Raw genomic sequence first — 16,383 nt, 5'->3', positions numbered from 1 at the left:
GGGGGGTCATCTGAGGACACTGGGGAAGTAATAGGGTCATCTGAGGACACTGGTCAAGTAATGGGGTCGTCTGAGGTAACAGGTCCAGACCCAGGGCAGGGAATGGGGTCATCTGAGGACACTGGAGAAATAATAGGGTCATCTGAGGACACTGGTCAAGTAATGGGGTCATCTGAGGTAACAGGTCCAGACCCAGGGCAGGGAATGGGGTCATCTGAGGACACTGGAGAAGTAATAGGGTCATCTGAGGACACAGACTCAGCTCCAGAAGAGCAAATGGGGTCATGTGACATCACTGAAGAAGTAATGGGGTCGTCTGAGGTAACAGGTCCAAACCCAGGGCAGGGAATGGGGTCATCTGAGGACACTGGAGAAGTAATAGGGTCATCTGAGGACACAGACTCAGCTCCAGAAGAGCAAATGGGGTCATGTGACATCACTGAAGAAGTAATGGGGTCGTCTGAGGTAACAGGTCCAAACCCAGGGCAGGGAATGGGGTCATCTGAGGACACTGGAGAAGTAATAGGGTCATCTGAGGACACAGACTCAGCTCCAGAAGAGCAAATGGGGTCATGTGACATCACTGAAGAAGTAATGGGGTCGTCTGAGGTAACAGGTCCAAACCCAGGGCAGGGAATGGGGTCATCTGAGGACACTGGAGAAGTAATAGGGTCATCTGAGGACACAGACTCAGCTCCAGAAGAGCAAATGGGGTCATGTGACATCACTGAAGAAGTAATGGGGTCGTCTGAGGTAACAGGTCCAAACCCAGGGCAGGGAATGGGGTCATCTGAGGACACTGGAGAAGTAATAGGGTCATCTGAGGACACAGACTCAGCTCCAGAAGAGCAAATGGGGTCATGTGACATCACTGAAGAAGTAATGGGGTCGTCTGAGGTAACAGGTCCAAACCCAGGGCAGGGAATGGGGTCATCTGAGGACACTGGAGAAGTAATAGGGTCATCTGAGGACACAGACTCAGCTCCAGAAGAGCAAATGGGGTCATGTGACATCACTGAAGAAGTAATGGGGTCGTCTGAGGTAACAGGTCCAAACCCAGGGCAGGGAATGGGGTCATCTGAGGACACTGGAGAAGTAATAGGGTCATCTGAGGACACAGACTCAGCTCCAGAAGAGCAAATGGGGTCATGTGACATCACTGAAGAAGTAATGGGGTCGTCTGAGGTAACAGGTCCAAACCCAGGGCAGGGAATGGGGTCATCTGAGGACACTGGAGAAGTAATAGGGTCATCTGAGGACACAGACTCAGCTCCAGAAGAGCAAATGGGGTCATGTGACATCACTGAAGAAGTAATGGGGTCGTCTGAGGTAACAGGTCCAAACCCAGGGCAGGGAATGGGGTCATCTGAGGACACTGGAGAAGTAATGGGGTTATCTGAGGACACAGACTCAGCTCCAGAAGAGCAAACGGGGTCATCTGAGGTCACTGAAGACGTAATGGGGTCATCTGAGGTAACAGGGCGAGACCCAAGGCAGGGAATGGGGGGGTCATCTGAGGACACTGGGGAAGTAATAGGGTCATCTGAGGACACTGGTCAAGTAATGGGGTCGTCTGAGGTAACAGGTCCAGACCCAGGGCAGGGAATGGGGTCATCTGAGGACACTGGAGAAATAATAGGGTCATCTGAGGACACTGGTCAAGTAATGGGGTCGTCTGAGGTAACAGGTCCAGACCCAGGGCAGGGAATGGGGTCATCTGAGGACACTGGAGAAATAATAGGGTCATCTGAGGACACTGGTCAAGTAATGGGGTCGTCTGAGGTAACAGGTCCAGACCCAGGGCAGGGAATGGGGTCATCTGAGGACACTGGAGAAATAATAGGGTCATCTGAGGACACTGGTCAAGTAATGGGGTCATCTGAGGTAACAGGTCCAGACCCAGGGCAGGGAATGGGGTCATCTGAGGACACTGGAGAAGTAGTGGGGTTATCTGAGGACACAGACTCGGATCCAGAAGAGCAAATGGGGTCATGTGAGGTCACTGAAGAAGTAATGGGGTCATCTGAGGTAACAGGTCCAGACCCAGGGCAGGGAATGGGGTCATCTGAGGACACTGGAGAAGTAGTGGGGTTATCTGAGGACACAGACTCGGATCCAGAAGAGCAAATGGGGTCATGTGAGGTCACTGAAGAAGTAATGGGGTCATCTGAGGTAACAGGTCCAGACCCAGGGCAGGGAATGAGGTCATCTGAGGACACTGGAGAAGTAATGGAGTTATCTGAGGTCACAGACTCAGATCCAGAAGAGCAAAATGGGGTCATGTGAGGTCACTGAAGATGTAATGGGGTCATCTAAGGTAACAGGTCCAGACCCAGGGCAGGGAATGGGGTCATCTGAGGACACTGGAGAAGTCATGGGGTCACAGACTCAGAGCCAGAAAAGCAAATGGGGTCATGTGAGGTCACTGAAGAAGTAATGGGGGGGTCATCTGAGGATACAGGTCCAGACCCAAGACACAGAATGGGATCATCTGGGGTCAATGGATAAGTAATGGGGTCATGTGAGGTCACCGGAGAAGTAATGGGGCCAGGTGAGGTCACAGGCCCAGCTCTCCCACGTGTTCCTGGCCGTTGCCCCACTAGTGTCCCCGCGTTCGCAGCCCTGACACATGGTTTCCACTGTGCGCCCCGCCCCCCCCCGCCCCTCCCCCGCCGGAGTCTGGGTTCGCGGCTCCCCCAGTGCTGAGACCGCGGCCGCTGCCGCTGCAGGCCCTTCGCTGTCACGGCGCCCCCTCGTGGCTCAGGCGGGCCAGGACCCGAGACACACTTCAGCTCCCATCAGTTCCAACGGTGGAACTACAACTCCCATCAGCCCCCGCGGTGCAACTGCATCTCCCGTCAGCCACCGCGGCAGCGGTCTCCCGGAAGCTCCTTTCGCTGCAGTGGTCGGGCGCTGTGATTGGCTGATGCTGGAGGTCACATGACCTCAGTCCGCGGGAAGATGGCGGAGCAGGCGGGCGCCTCGCCCGAGGACCCCTGGGGGAAGGTGAGTCCCGGGAGCCGGACGGCGGCCGGCGCGGGACACACCGCGGGGCCCTTCTCCTCGGGAGAGAGCGACACCCCCCTCTGGTACCCGCCCCGCTCGTTGGGCTCCGCCCCCCGGGCCCGGAGCCGGGTCACAGCGGGCGCGGGGGCCTGGTGAGAGGGTGGGTCGGGGCTGGGGGAGCCCAAGGGCGGGGGCTTGTGGGGGCAAAAGTCAGCTGGGGTCACGTCATGTCAGGATTGGGGGTCGGGGTCAGGTCAGGATTGGGGGTCGGGGGTCAGGTCAGGATTGAGGATCGGGGGTTATGTCAGGATGGGGGTCGGGGTCANGGGGTTGGGGTCAGGTCAGGATTGGGGGTTGGGGGTTATGTCAGGATGGGGGCCGGGGTCAGGTCAGGATTGAGGGTCGGGGGTCAGGTCAGGATTGGGGGTTGGGGTCAGGTCAGGATTGAGGATCGGGGGTTATGTCAGGATGGGGGTCGGGGGTCAGGTCAGGGCCAGATTTGTAAAGGTGTTTAGATGCCTAGTGGGATTTTGCAAAGGAACTAAGGCCCACAGCCTCAAATCAGTGGAAGTTTGTGTGACCCATGATTTAGGTTCTTAGGCACTTTTTGGTATGCAACTAAATGCCTATCTGCTTCTTTAGGCAGCTAAATACCTTTACAAATCTGATCCTTGGTTCCTTGGGGAAGGCCTTACATAACTGCTGCCAAGTGGATGACTTGGCTGTTGAGTGCACTTAGTTTTCCTGCTTGGCATATCCAGGGAACAGTATGTTGAGAGTCATACCTAGAGGCTGAGGTTTAACTTTCTATGAATGTTTTATGCTCCTGAAGCGCAGCTACCTGGTCATTTGTCTTTGCCTGTATTCAGTCTTAACATTCAGATAAATATAACAATGTAACAGAGGGAAGGAAGTGTTTACTATTTGTCCATAAGTGCCCAAAGTCTGTGTAGGAACCAGGGCCAGATTTTCACAATTGCTCAACACCCGGCTTCTCCTGTTGTTGTCAATGTGCATATGCTTTTGAAAATCTGACCATGTATTCCTAGAATAAAGTGTAGTAAAACTGGAACCAGATCAATCCTGCAGTCACAGCCTTGTTAAACTGAACAACAAACCAGTGTTTCGGGCTGCAAGGGAATTGGGCAGCACTGTTCTTCTGGAAAGCGGGTGTGTTGCGTGAGGGCTCATGGGACTACCCCCATTGTTCCCACTTGCTGTCATGTGTTGGCACTATAGTTTATTGCGCAAAAAAGCAAATGTGCTGAAGAGGAAACTGCCTTGCTCACTGGTTGGTTTCTTTTTCTCTCCTCTCTTCCCGTTTTCTCATGCTGTACTTGGCTCATCCTACAATGCACCAGGTGGATCCTGCTTACAGTGACAGTGGACTGGATCCCTGTGAGTAGCTCTGTGTCCTCTTGTCCCAAACTGTCAGGTCACAGCTGACTAAATGGGCCAGGGAGCCCTGGTCACTTTTGTCTTTTGCTCTAGTTTATGCTGTTAGAAGAGGGATAATCTGGTCAAATTTGGCCCAAATCCAGAGGCTCTAATCAGACCCTTTGGCCTTTTAAATCAAGACTGACATCTCCTCATGGGAAAAGCAACACAGTCGCGATCATCAGTGTATTCTTTGCTCCTTTAATGAAAGACTCTTGGAGCACTTCATAAGTCTCCCAGAATGTATTTCTCCCATTTTATAGACAGGGAAACGGGTGCAAAGGATATTAGAGTTACATTGCTGTGCTTTAGTTGGCTTTCACGTCTGGGCCCAATGGCTTTTCAGCATTCATCGTACCTATCTGCACCCTGACAGGGACTGCAACAGCTGCTAATCCCTAGAGCTGGTTGCCCCGTGACTTGCCTCGCAGAGTTGATCCCTTCTCTGTCCCAGTTGCAGTGTCTCTGGGGGTTAGTGACACTTCCTGCCTCCTGCATGACTTAGGGAAATACGGTGTGGTATTTTCTCTTTCAGCACTCTTTGTGGAAAGCACTAGGAAAGGAAGCATAGTATCCCGAGCTAACAGCATTGGCTCCACCAGTGCCTCCTCAGTCCCCAATACAGGTATGGTCCCTTCTCTATGTTCCACCAGCTTCTCCAGCACTTCAGTTAATAGGGGCTTTTTCCACTCTCTCACTCATATTCCTGTTCAGTCTCATTCTCCTTAGGTAGCTATTCTGTAAGAGACTGTGATTGCAAGAGCTTCCTCTGCCAGCTTCCCCTGCCCTTGGGTAGGGAGGATGGTGTCCTGGCTTCCTGCAAGGCAGTTTGATGGGACTCTCCTGGTAATGTAGAACAGAGGAGAGCTGGACCGAAGTGCTGAAGAAACTTCTTGGCTGAGGTTTTTGAGTGCTGAGTGGATGCCTACTCTGAGCCACCTTAAAGGGGCTTGATTCCAGGAAGTGCTGAAAAGTTGGCCCCTCTGCGGAAGGGATCTCAGCTTAGACACCCAGTCTCTCTTGAAATCCGGAATGCAGCAGAGCCCTTCTAGTGAGAATCCTGCCTAGACAAGCCAGGGCCCAACCCCAGGGGCCTGCGGGAGAAGCAGGTGGCCCAGTTGGCACCCAGTATCTTTGTTATTGGCCTTTGCTATAATGAATTTCCCCAGCCGCTCATTCATGCTGTGGGCTGTTGTCAGCAGAGATGCCCTTTACTGTGTTTTGGTCCCATTCTTTTGAAAGAGCTGTTTGGAGCTAGTCCATCCAATCGGTAGCTAAGTGGTGTGCCTGTGAGGTCTTCTCAGGCACAGGTGTCTAAATGATCCCCAGGCCAGACACTGCCTCAGTAACTGCAGGTATCCGTTTTTGTCTCTGTTTCCTGGGCTCTGGGAGCTGCCATGTGCCCCCAGAGCTGACAATGACGATTCTTCCGCTGCAGATGATGAAGACAGCGATTATCACCAGGAAGCCTACAAAGAGTCATACAAAGACCGGCGCAGACGCGCTCACACCCAGGCCGAGCAGAAGAGACGAGATGCCATCAAGGTAACCTCAGAGCAGCTAGCAGGCTGCTCCTTTGCATGAGAATTCAGACAGCGCCTTCCTTTCACATCAGACCCAGGAGGGCCCATTATTGCACCTTGGATTATTTACTTAGCTGTTAAATTCCATGTGCAGCCAAACATTCAGGATGCTGCAGGGCAGTGTTTCCCAAAGTTGGGACGCTGCTTGTGCAGGGAAAGCCCCTGGCGGGCCAGGCTTGTTTGTTTACGTGCCCCATCCACAGGTCTGGCCAATCACAGCTCCCACTGGCTGCGGTTTGCTGTTCCAGGCCAAGGGGAGCTGCGGGAAATGGCAGCCATTATGTCCCTCGGCCCACGCTGCTTCCAGCAGCTCCCATTGGCCCAGAGCGGCAGTCATCCGGACCTGTGGACAGGGCAGGTAAACACACCAGCCCGGCCCACCAGGGGCTTTCCCTACACAAGCAGTGTCCCAAGTTTGGGAAACACTGCTGTAGGGGGTTGTATCAGTGTGGGGGAGCTATAGCTTTCCACTTTGTTAAACCCTCTGTCCAGCCAGCTGCCATCATCCCATGCTGTTGAATCTTAAACACCCTGTTACTTCCGCTCTGCCCCCCCCCCCCCCCCCCCACAGAAAGGCTACGATGATTTGCAGGCCATTGTTCCCACGTGCCAGCAGCAGGATTTCTCCATTGGCTCCCAGAAACTGAGCAAAGCCATCGTCCTGCAGAAAAGTGAGTCTGGGAGTTGGGGGGAGTGATTTCTGGGCCTGTGCTGGCATTCCTAACAGCTGTGACAAATAGCTTCTGTGCTGGACGGCTGTGGGGTACTGGCCAGCCAGAATGGGAGCCGTTCATGGGGGCTCGACGGGGAAAGTCCTCTGGCTGTTAAACCTTCCCTGCAGACATTCAAAACTAAAATGGCAGGTGCCTTGTTCCAGGCCTCACTGAGTTGTCTGCTCCCTCCCGGCTGGCACTGCAGGTTAACTCTTGCTGAAGGTAAGACTTGTGCAATCAGCCTAGAGTGCAAGGGAGGCACACGGTCACAGGGTGAAGCACTACCTGCCTAGCCCAGGCACCCCCGTCTTGCAGCTCACAGGCATCAAAATCACTTAGGTTGAGGGTAGTAGACTGTCTAGGGCTTAGGAGGCTGAGACTCCTCCCAGCTTGGCCACTGCTAGCGTACGATCTAGAGCACCTTGCTCCCCGTCCCAGGACCCAGGTTGTGAAGCACTGAGACCCTCTGGGGAGAGGAGGCACAGGGGGAGCCTGGCTCCTTGTCAGTTTGGATGCATGAGGCCTGGGGGGATGAAATACAGGGCCATGCATCAATCCCGCAGGTGCCCCAGTGTCTGCTCGTCCTGTCCCCTGCGGAGCAACATCACTGTGACCTCTGATCTGTCTCGAGCATCCTGGACCCTCGTCCTCCTTTTGCTTTTCAGCCATTGACTACATTCAGTTCCTCCATAAGGAGAAGAAGAAGCAGGAGGAGGAAGTTTCTACGCTCAGGAAAGATGTCACAGCTTTGAAAATCATGAAAGTGTAAGGAGCAACTTGGCACACATCTCCCACCCTGAGGGGCCAGGGAGACGGACACCCTGTGTTTTACATACTGCAGCAGACACCCACCATACTCCCCCTCTGTTCTGTGCAATTCCATCCCAGGGCTGGTCAGTATCTGAGTCGCTGGGTAAGCTGGACTTGACGCAGATCCCAGTACAGCGTGAGGGGCATGGGCTGAGCACGGGGACTGCCAGTTCAGAGCAAGGAGCCCCAGCCTGTTCCTGGGTCTCCTGTCCAACGTGGAAGGGAGGCTGCGAGTTCCCTGCATTTATTCCCCTAAAGGAATTTAAGCCCAGAGCCTGCTACCTTAACCATACAACCAGTTTGAGTGTCACCTTATGGCCCTAACATGCAAAGTTAAGGGCCTTCAGCAAACACTGCGGCACATCTTTGGTCTCTCTCACACCTCAGACAGAGCTCTGGAGAGTGTCCGAGGCCAGAGCTGGCTTCCCAAGTCTGCCATTTTACCCAGGTTTCTTTGGTTTGTTTCAGAAACTATGAGCAGATTGTGAAAGCTCATCAGGATAATCCAAATGAGGGGAAAGACCAGGTCTCTGACCAAGTCAAGTTTAATGTTTTCCAAGGCATCATGGATTCACTATTCCAATCCTTTAATGCCTCCATCTCGGTAACGAGTTTTCAGGAACTTTCAGCCTGTGTCTTCAGCTGGATTGAAGAGCACTGTAAGCCCCAGGTAAGGACTAGGAGCCACACACAAAGTAACACGGGGCCAGATAGCTACAGGAGATACAAACGCAAAGCAGTGCATGTTGGAGGGAATTTCTTGATCTATTCCTGCACCTTACTGGGCTCTAATTCACCAGTGCCAGGGCCAGTTCTGCACCTGGCAGCAGTCCAAGCACCTTAGGAGGTTTAAAGATCAGGATGGAGATAGTGACTGCAGTTCCGGTCACCCCATCTCAAAGAGGACAAAGCACAAGGAGACAGTTCAGAGACAAGTACCGAGAATGACTAGGGGCACAGAAAGCCTGTGACTGTCTACCAGAGGCAGAACAGGGGACATGATAAAGAGATGCAAAATAGTGCCTGGGGCTGAGGACAGAGATGGGGAACTTCTGTTCTCCCTCTCTCGTAATGAGCAAAGGGACCATGTGTGAAACTGAAAGCGTCAAATTCAGAATGAATAGAGGGAGAAACTTTCCCCCAACATGCAGCTGGCAGGGTAGTGCTGTCTGCCACAGGAGATCAGGCAAACCCAAGGGTACATCTACACTGCAAAAACCCCTGCAGCAGCGAGGCTCAGAGCCCAGGCTCTAGCTTGAGTGGGCACATCTGCTGTGCTGTTTTGAGCCCCATAGCACAAGCTCTGCAAGCCCGAGTTCCCTGACCCAGGCTCTGAAACTTGCTGCTGTGGTGTTCTTTTCTCAGCATAGAGATACCCTGGTGAACAGGAGCCCCAGAATGAGACCAGCAAACACAAGCTTTGAGAGGGACAGAAACCCTCCTGCTTCAGAGCATAAATGAGGGCTCTGGGGGCTAAGGAGAACCTTCCCTGAGGGGCAGGTAGTCATACCACACCTTCCTGCACTAGGCTTTTTCTCTAAAGCAGCTGGTTCTGCTACTGTCAGACAGGAAACTGGCCCTTGGTCTGATCCAAGCTGGCAGGTGCTGTACTCCCAGTAATTCTGAGGCACTGAAGCCATGTACCCCCCACCCTGAGGTCTGTTCCCATAAAGACCACCGTGCGTGGCTGACACAACTGGTACCTAGCTGCCTTTCTACACACATAGTCCCCTCTGTAAAGAGTTCCCTGGCCTGTTCTGGAACCCACAGAGGCATTGCCAAGGTGAATGTTTCTTCGTCCTGCAGAGTGACTGATCCTGCCTCCTCCTTGTTCTCCTCAGACTCTGCGGGACATCGTGCTTGGGGTTCTGCATCAGCTGAAGAATCAGCTTTATTGACTCTCTCCCTGCCCTTGCCCCAGCAGCATGGGCCTGCGCTCATCATCCACACTGCTGTGGGGTGCCGCCCAGCAGGGAGGGAGTTGGGAAACAGACTCCAGGAAGGGCTGGTCTGTTCCCCTTGGGGTTGTTCTTAAAGCTTCTCTCTGGATTATTTATTGTATTGACCAAAAACCAAAACTGGGCCATACGTACCTCCCCACAGACCCTGTTGCACTCTGTAGCACTAGAGGCTGTGTAGGGACTCAGTCAGCAGAGAAGGGAGTTTAGATGTGATTAAATACACTTCTCATTGCCCCAAAGGAAGGCAAGAGAGGCTCTCACCCAAACTGGCATGGCAGTGAACGGACCTCGCCTGAGCCCCTGACTCTTTGCAAGAGTGGCAGTAGCTCAGCTGGTGGGAGGGATCTGCTCTGTAGCAGTCAGATTGTCCTGCTCCCTGTAGGCAGAGGATGGCATGGAGTCTAACTACTGCCTGGTTATCTTAGCACTGCACATCTACTGCCTTGTGGGATGCATGCCCTGAAAACCAGGACGTGAGCTGTAGAACAGATGGAACATAGGCTGTTTGGTTTCCAGGTAAGCACTTGCTGACATTGCAGCTACCCAGGCACCTTTCCATAGAGCAATGCAGGGCGACCTCTCCCCCCCACAGCTAGTTACCACATTAAGATTAAAGGCAACAAACTGTCCTCCACAAAAAGGGGTTAGGAAGAAGCTTCCCTTGGCACAGGTTCTCCCATCACTACAGGCTTTCTTGCACCTTCCTCTGAAGCAGCTGGTTCTAGTTACTGTCGAGATGGGTTCTGGACTAGCAATTCCTGTGTGTCTCAATCCTGATTGTCTAGTTCTGCCTAGGGATGGAAGGGTGCTTCCTTTACTGGTGCAGAATGACTTTCAAAAAAGCCATGCAAAGGAAGCTGGTGGGCTGGCCCCTCACTGCCACAAGGAGAGGCACTTACTCCATGGCCTCGACCTTTGCTTCAGCCAGCTGCTGACTTGGCCTTTTTGACTCGAGCCATGTTTCCTAAACAATTAAACATGAGTGCAGCTTTCGCTACAGCCTTCTCCAGCTTTCTCAGAGGCTGATCTCTGTTGGGCTTTATATGACTTCGCACTTTTTGATGAAGTGACACTGTGTGGGAAAGTAGAATAGTGTAGCACCGAGTTGCTGTGAATTCTAAGTAGACATCTGCTCTTGTTTAGAATGATAGTTTTATATCTAATAAAGCCTTGATTTTTGTAATGTATTGAAAAAAAATCACACTAACATGTTACCAGTTTACGTTTTGCAGACAGCTGCTTGTCTGGGACAATTTAAATCAGTTACACCCTGTTTCTTTCCCTGTAGCCCTACAGGTCTATTAACAGCAGATGGCAGCTGTCTGCTAAAGCAGCAATGGCATTTTACTACTCAAACAAGGTGACTATTGAAATTACCCCAGCAAAGTGACTCTCTTACAACAGTATTTGTCAATTTTCAATTACGTTCCTATCACACCTCTAAAAATCCCATGTTAATGGCTGTTGTGCATTTCTTTCAGTTTGGGTATGGTAGTTTCTTGGTGCTAGTTGTCTGCCTTTCAAACACTGAAGCAGGGGCATAATGTTTCCATTTAATCAAGGAAATATTCTCATTGGTCTTGGATTTTATAAGACAAAGCACTTCTACAAAGCTTGCATTGAGTGTCCCTGTCGGTCCAAATGCAGCATACAGCCCCATGGAAGTTCAAGAGTTTGTTTGCAGTGACAAGTCTAACTGCTGAAGTGAACTGAACATAACAGGGGAAGCTGCCGCTAGGCCTGTACTCAAGCACAGACATGTAACTCTTGTAAGATGTTGCTTTGCTGTAAGGAAAGCACCCTGTTTGCAGAACCAATAGCCTGTGCTGTTTACTAATAAAGTCGCTTGTGTATTTCTCAAAGGGCATTGCTTTTTACAGACCTCACTCAGGTGGAAGTGAAATATTTTTCTATCATGAAAAGTAATTATAATAAATTTTTGCTAAGCATTTTAAGGATTGTCCCCCTCGGTTTGTTTATTTCTTACACAGAATCGCTGGGTTTGCTATGAGAGGTGATGAGGCAAGGGCCAATTTTCCAGAAGTGACTAATGATTTCAGGATGCCCAGCGTGACCCCTTAGCCAGTGTTATGGCAGCTGTATTGGAACAACCCTCCCCACCTGCTCATGTCCTGTTATCTGGGTGCCTGACTCCGACTGTTCTCAAAGCCATAGTTAAACCAGACTGGAATACAAACAACCTCCCTTTTGTGAGAGCAAAGCGGCCATGCCAGTCTTGCTACCGCCAGGACATGCAGGGTGAGAAATAATTATGGAAGAAGCAGGGCTAAGATGAGACACTGTGGTGTTTAATGAATCACACCCCTGTATACAGCATTACGGCATGGTAGATGCTGGGGGAAACATTTCCCACCCTCTCTGTTAAATACATTGAGATGCTAGAACATCCCTACACAGTTAAACAACTAGTTTGTTTCCCATCTCCTAGACTCTCCTTTCCTCCCTTTGCTAGAAGAAACTCACCTACTTTTTGGCAATCCAGCACCCCCCTAGCCCAGTGGAGAGGCACCATCCCAACTGCTCATTTCAACAAAGGATGATAAGAACGGGACACCACTGCAAAGAATATGATGGGGCCTGGAGCTGCCTCAATCCCTCTAGCCACCCTCCTGACTGCAAAGCATTTTAAAACATAAACATACATAAAAGGTGCAGGACAAAACCAAGCCCTGCAAACAGTGCAAGTTTCAGAAGCGGCTTCTGTTGGGTTCCACACTGACCAATTTTCTCCCTTGGAGCAGTGGCTCCTGTCAGCAACTCAGACAGCCACCGGCAAAGTGACATTGTAATCCTCATCCGTCTCTATCCCAACTTCCTCCTGCACAAGAACAACGCAGCCTCTTTACCAAGAGCACAAAGGAGAGTTAAGCTGGCTGTACAGCACAGAGAGAATTCAGAGACAGGGCCCTTTCCAGCACTGTGGGACTTGCTGATGGTTACATTGCAGCAGAATAACTGCGGATTTGTGTTAGTCAAAGGCAGGTGGAGACGGTCGTACTTACAAAGAGCTGTTTCTTGCTTTTGGGGTAGCCCTCCAGAATTGCATCAAGTAGCTCAGTCGCCTGGTAAGACAAAATAATTTGAAAGAATATTTAGCTACATTTCTTCAGGAAACAGACACATTAAGTGAAACTTGGGCAAGCTCACCAGTGGGACAAGCCTTAAGTATGGAGCTTAGCAAAGGCCAAAGCATTAGCCCCCATGGTCACAAGCAGTGAGGCTTCCTAGGGTGCATGCCTGTCTTGCACCCCTCCTCAACAGAGGCCATTACCCAGGCTGCTGATGTCAGATCTCCTCCCAGTTAGCCATTACACACTAATGAGAGGCTAATGGCCCCTACAAGACAGCTGTGGGGCTCCTTTCACCCCATAAATTTCAGGGCTCTAAGTGATAATCTGCTGCAATCACCCACTAGTCCATTGAAAGTGGCAGTTTGGCATCACTATTAGACTGTAAACCCCCAAACAAGATGACTCTGGTGAGTGACAGAGGGAGCTGCCACTGGAAAGCCAGAGAGGATGGTTGGGAGCTTGTCTTGCTATGTCCATACATTGGAAAGCAGATATCGGAGTCCAGGAAGAGGTCTCCCTGCCAGGATGGCTGCTCTCCCAGCACTAGAAACTATGGGATGGAAGCTGGAGAACAGCAGCATTAGGGTGGGGAGAAGTGGCCTTGTGGTTCCTCCTCCTGGGTGACACCAGAAGGGCCCAGGCATCACAATTCAAGACTAGCATAAACTGAGTGTGCTACAGAGGTTCATATGTCAAGTAGTTCTTGGCTACCTTGGCAGCAGGCTATGGAAGCAAGATGCTCAGCTAGCACAGGCCCCTAGGGCTGCTCCATAAATCATTAAGTCACTAGCATTTTTTCCCTGAATGAAACACCATGTCACCTCTTGAGCATTACTGCCACCACCCAATGGTGCCCATCTACCCGGTATTCATAATAAAGGTCGCTACCATTCTCTTCCTCCGTCTCCATTCTTTACAGTACAGCTTTTTCTCATTGTAAACCTGCAACCAACAAGACTGAGTGAGTAACATTAAACCCAACCACTCCCTAGTGTGAACCAAGGAACTACTGCTAGGAGGGGAGGCCAGGCCAGAGCAAGATGCTTATTTAGTGTTCAAGACCATCACACAGTGCAGGCAACTGTCTGACAAATAAGCTCTTTGGCAGTGGGACTCCTTTTAAAATGGATGATTTGAGAGGCTAAAATGTTGAATTTCTGTATTAGTAAAATGACAACCCAGAGCAAAGGGCTGCAGGCAAGAGTCACTCAGGAGCCAGCCTTATAGCTGCTCCCTCTAGATACACACACAGCGTAAGGAGGCACCTAGTGAAGGGTCCGCTGAGAACATTAGAGAGCAGGACATTTCCAGCGACATCAGACTCTGGGATTGGCTCCATGCTGGAGTGAGCCATACTTAAAGCTGACCAGCACTGCAGCATGCCTGGCAGGTAATGCCGGGGTAGCGTGATCAGACTTCAGAGATGAGGCCCCAAAAGCACCACCCTAAGCTATGAACAGGAACATTGGGAAGTTAACTGAGAAGAGGACAGTTTGTGCTGGAGTTTCCAACCCCTCCCACAACCACTCCAATTCTTCAGTGTTTGATGTCAGATTCAAAATGTCTGTCAGCATTCTACGGTGCCTTTCATCCTCACATTCAGCCACGCCACCTGCTTACAGAAATAGAGGACTCATCCAGAAGGGACAAGCTATTCCCTGTCTACATCTAAGGATAATTTATTCAGCATTTTAAGACAAGTAGCACTGAGCTGGGCTCTTGGCTGCTGTGTTCAGTGGCACGGCCCCTTCCAGCTCTTTACCTTTTCTTTCTCTTCAGGAGTCACATGGTTGGCTGCAGATTTAATTCGCTCCAGTTTCTCTGTGTAACTGGCACAATCTTTTTTTAACTCTTCAATCTCTTTAATCATCTTGGGGGTTGTCATTGAGCCATTCAGATCCTTCAGTTCTGGAATGGAATTGCTAGTTACCCAGGATGCCCACAGCTAAAGCTCAACAGCTAGCATTAATGTCTGCATGATGCCATACTCCATGCTGGCACCACAGTGCGATGCCTCAAAACACACGCTCCATGCTGGTGCCACACTGCACTGCCTCACACACACTCCATGCCAGTTCAGCTTCAGAGCTACTCTACTTTGAAATAAACCTGGCAGCAGAAGTGGAAATTCAAACACACCTGATTCCATATGGCGGCAGCTCTGTTGAAGGGTTTGTACTTTTGAAGAAAGCTCCGAGATTTCATTGTCCAAGGCTTTAAGCTCAGAGTCACTCATTGTGGGAAACTGATCCTGAGAGAACAGAAAGATGACGTATTATGAATTACAGAAAACAGATGTTTCCTGGACAGTCACCACCACCCATTTTTGACAGAGATCTTAGAGACATTTGTTTCTATGACAGCTTGCTGCAGTTCTCGAGATCAGCCATCTACACTGTGCTCCTAAAGGTATCATCTCCATTGGTTACGAGGAGATGGGAAGAGTGCTGATAAATGGGCTAGAATGGCATAGCTTTGGTCATTGTTAATATTAACAAAATTTCATATTTATTACATTATAGTCTAAACTGGTGACATTGTCTAGGATGTTACAGACACAGCAGGTTTTATGTTATTGAATAGCAGAGTGCTGGGTTCCTTTAAACAAATAATCCAAAGTAAAAGGAAGTACCAAAGCACTTGAATGGAATAAACGCAGAACAACACATGTTGCTTTGAAGTGTGAGGAAAGCCGCAGGTGCCCATGTAAACACACATACTGGAGTCTTCTAGTGCATTTTGTGCTGAACCACTATGTAAATAAAAGTTTCTTGCCAGTGTCTCCTCTGTGCCTGATGCAGCACCAAGAGTGCTGTCAGCACATTAACAAAGACCGCAGGGAAGGCCGTACCTCGCCAAAGGGCTTTACTTGGGGCTGGCCTGTTTAGTTTTTCACCCAACATTGTTTTTGTTTCCTAGGGAAATTGAACAGATTCATCTCACCTGGTCTGGAAAGTATATTTTCTGTTTCCCATAAGCCTTCTCTCTTATCTTCCCTTGTTGAGCCAGTTGCTCCAGTGCTTTCACCACAGCCTGATGCAAAGAGGAACAGGAGTCCACATGAGAACTGGACAGAGCACCAGAAAGCAACCCTGTGGACTAAGCTAGGCAGGGGAAGAGATGAACTAGACAGGCCTTAAGGGCTGTGTGTGTTGTTACAGCTGCAGATATGGTATCTGCTCCTGCAGCCAACCATCTATGCATCTATCCAAGGGGCTCTCACTGCCACCCACCAGCTGCCTGTGACATGGGTTAGTGAAAGGCTGGAGGTTTCTTGTGCTGCTGTGGGACCATCTCTGGGGAAGGGAGGCAGTGGCAGAGTGAGCTCCCACCCATCTGGCAGGGTCACTAACATGCTCCCTACCAGCTTCTCGCTTGGGTGGAAGGCTCTGACCCGCCTTGGTGCCACAGGGGCCTTGCTCCAAGCAGCCAAGGGGGGCGGGGGGGGGGGGAAGAGGCAGAGCCTCTAGCTCTGCCTCTCACCATCTTGCCCAGCCCGTGCTCCCGCTGCAGGTTCCCAAAGGCGTCCTGGGCGCTGTGTGGCCGATTCTGGTCCCGGAGGTAGCGAAGCAGGATTGCGGCGGCTCCTGCTGCAGGGAAGAGAGCGAGACAAGAGGCTCAGTGCCAGGGCTTGGCCACAGCACAGTCAAGGGAGTGTGGCCCGGCCCTTGGGAGGGGAGGTCGGGTGGGAGCAGATCCAGAAGAGCAAATTGGGTCATGTGAGGTCACTGAAGAAGTAATGGGGTCATCTGAGGTAACAGGTCCAGACCCAGGGCAGGGA

The 16,383-nt window shown here is 51.0% G+C and overlaps 2 protein-coding genes across 4 annotated transcripts in view; one reads left to right on the top strand and one right to left on the bottom strand.

Annotated features, from left to right (window-relative positions):
• The first annotated feature begins 2,926 nt into the window (after positions 1–2,926).
• MLX (MAX dimerization protein MLX) lies at positions 2,927–11,465 on the top strand. Of its 2 annotated transcripts, none has more exons than XM_032772765.2 (8): positions 2,927–3,006; positions 4,368–4,404; positions 4,979–5,068; positions 5,882–5,988; positions 6,598–6,697; positions 7,405–7,504; positions 8,018–8,219; positions 9,391–11,465. In XM_032772765.2, exons 1-8 carry the CDS (start codon positions 2,941–2,943, stop codon positions 9,445–9,447), a joined length of 759 nt encoding a protein of 252 aa, XP_032628656.1. In that variant the 5' UTR covers positions 2,927–2,940; the 3' UTR covers positions 9,448–11,465. The 2 variants fall into 2 exon arrangements, with proteins under 2 accessions (XP_032628656.1, XP_032628658.1); XM_032772767.1 differs by having other exon boundaries at positions 2,930–3,006; positions 9,356–11,465.
• PSMC3IP (PSMC3 interacting protein) overlaps positions 4,616–16,383 on the bottom strand; it is a 12,273-nt gene continuing 505 nt past the window's right edge. The window contains exons 2-8 of one of the 2 annotated variants that reach the window (XM_032772768.2): positions 16,086–16,192; positions 15,546–15,635; positions 14,742–14,853; positions 14,365–14,510; positions 13,491–13,544; positions 12,534–12,593; positions 4,616–5,875 (exon numbers count right to left, since the gene is read on the bottom strand). In XM_032772768.2, the coding sequence (XP_032628659.1) occupies positions 5,786–5,875; positions 12,534–12,593; positions 13,491–13,544; positions 14,365–14,510; positions 14,742–14,853; positions 15,546–15,635; positions 16,086–16,192 (659 nt within the window). In that variant the 3' untranslated portion in view covers positions 4,616–5,785. Of the gene's footprint in view, positions 5,876–11,798; positions 12,350–12,533; positions 12,594–13,490; positions 13,545–14,364; positions 14,511–14,741; positions 14,854–15,545; positions 15,636–16,085; positions 16,193–16,383 lie in introns of those variants that run through there. The other variant, XM_032772769.2, reaches the window with a different exon arrangement.

Source organism: Chelonoidis abingdonii, chromosome 21 (genome assembly GCF_003597395.2).
Source record: "Chelonoidis abingdonii isolate Lonesome George chromosome 21, CheloAbing_2.0, whole genome shotgun sequence".
In the NCBI taxonomy this organism is placed as follows: Eukaryota; Metazoa; Chordata; order Testudines; family Testudinidae; genus Chelonoidis; species Chelonoidis abingdonii.
The sequence above is the reverse complement of the archived record's forward strand: the minus strand, read 5'-3'. Positions and strand labels throughout refer to the sequence as shown.

Excerpts from the sequence above, each read along its gene's own strand:
- MLX (XM_032772765.2), top strand. The coding sequence starts at position 2,941 with ATGACCTCAGTCCGCGGGAAGATGGCGGAGCAGGCGGGCGCCTCGCCC. Across the intron at positions 4,405-4,978 it reads TGACAGTGGACTGGATCCCT|CACTCTTTGTGGAAAGCACT; the intron begins GTGAGTAGCTCT and ends TTTCTCTTTCAG. Across the intron at positions 8,220-9,390 it reads AAGAGCACTGTAAGCCCCAG|ACTCTGCGGGACATCGTGCT; the intron begins GTAAGGACTAGG and ends TGTTCTCCTCAG.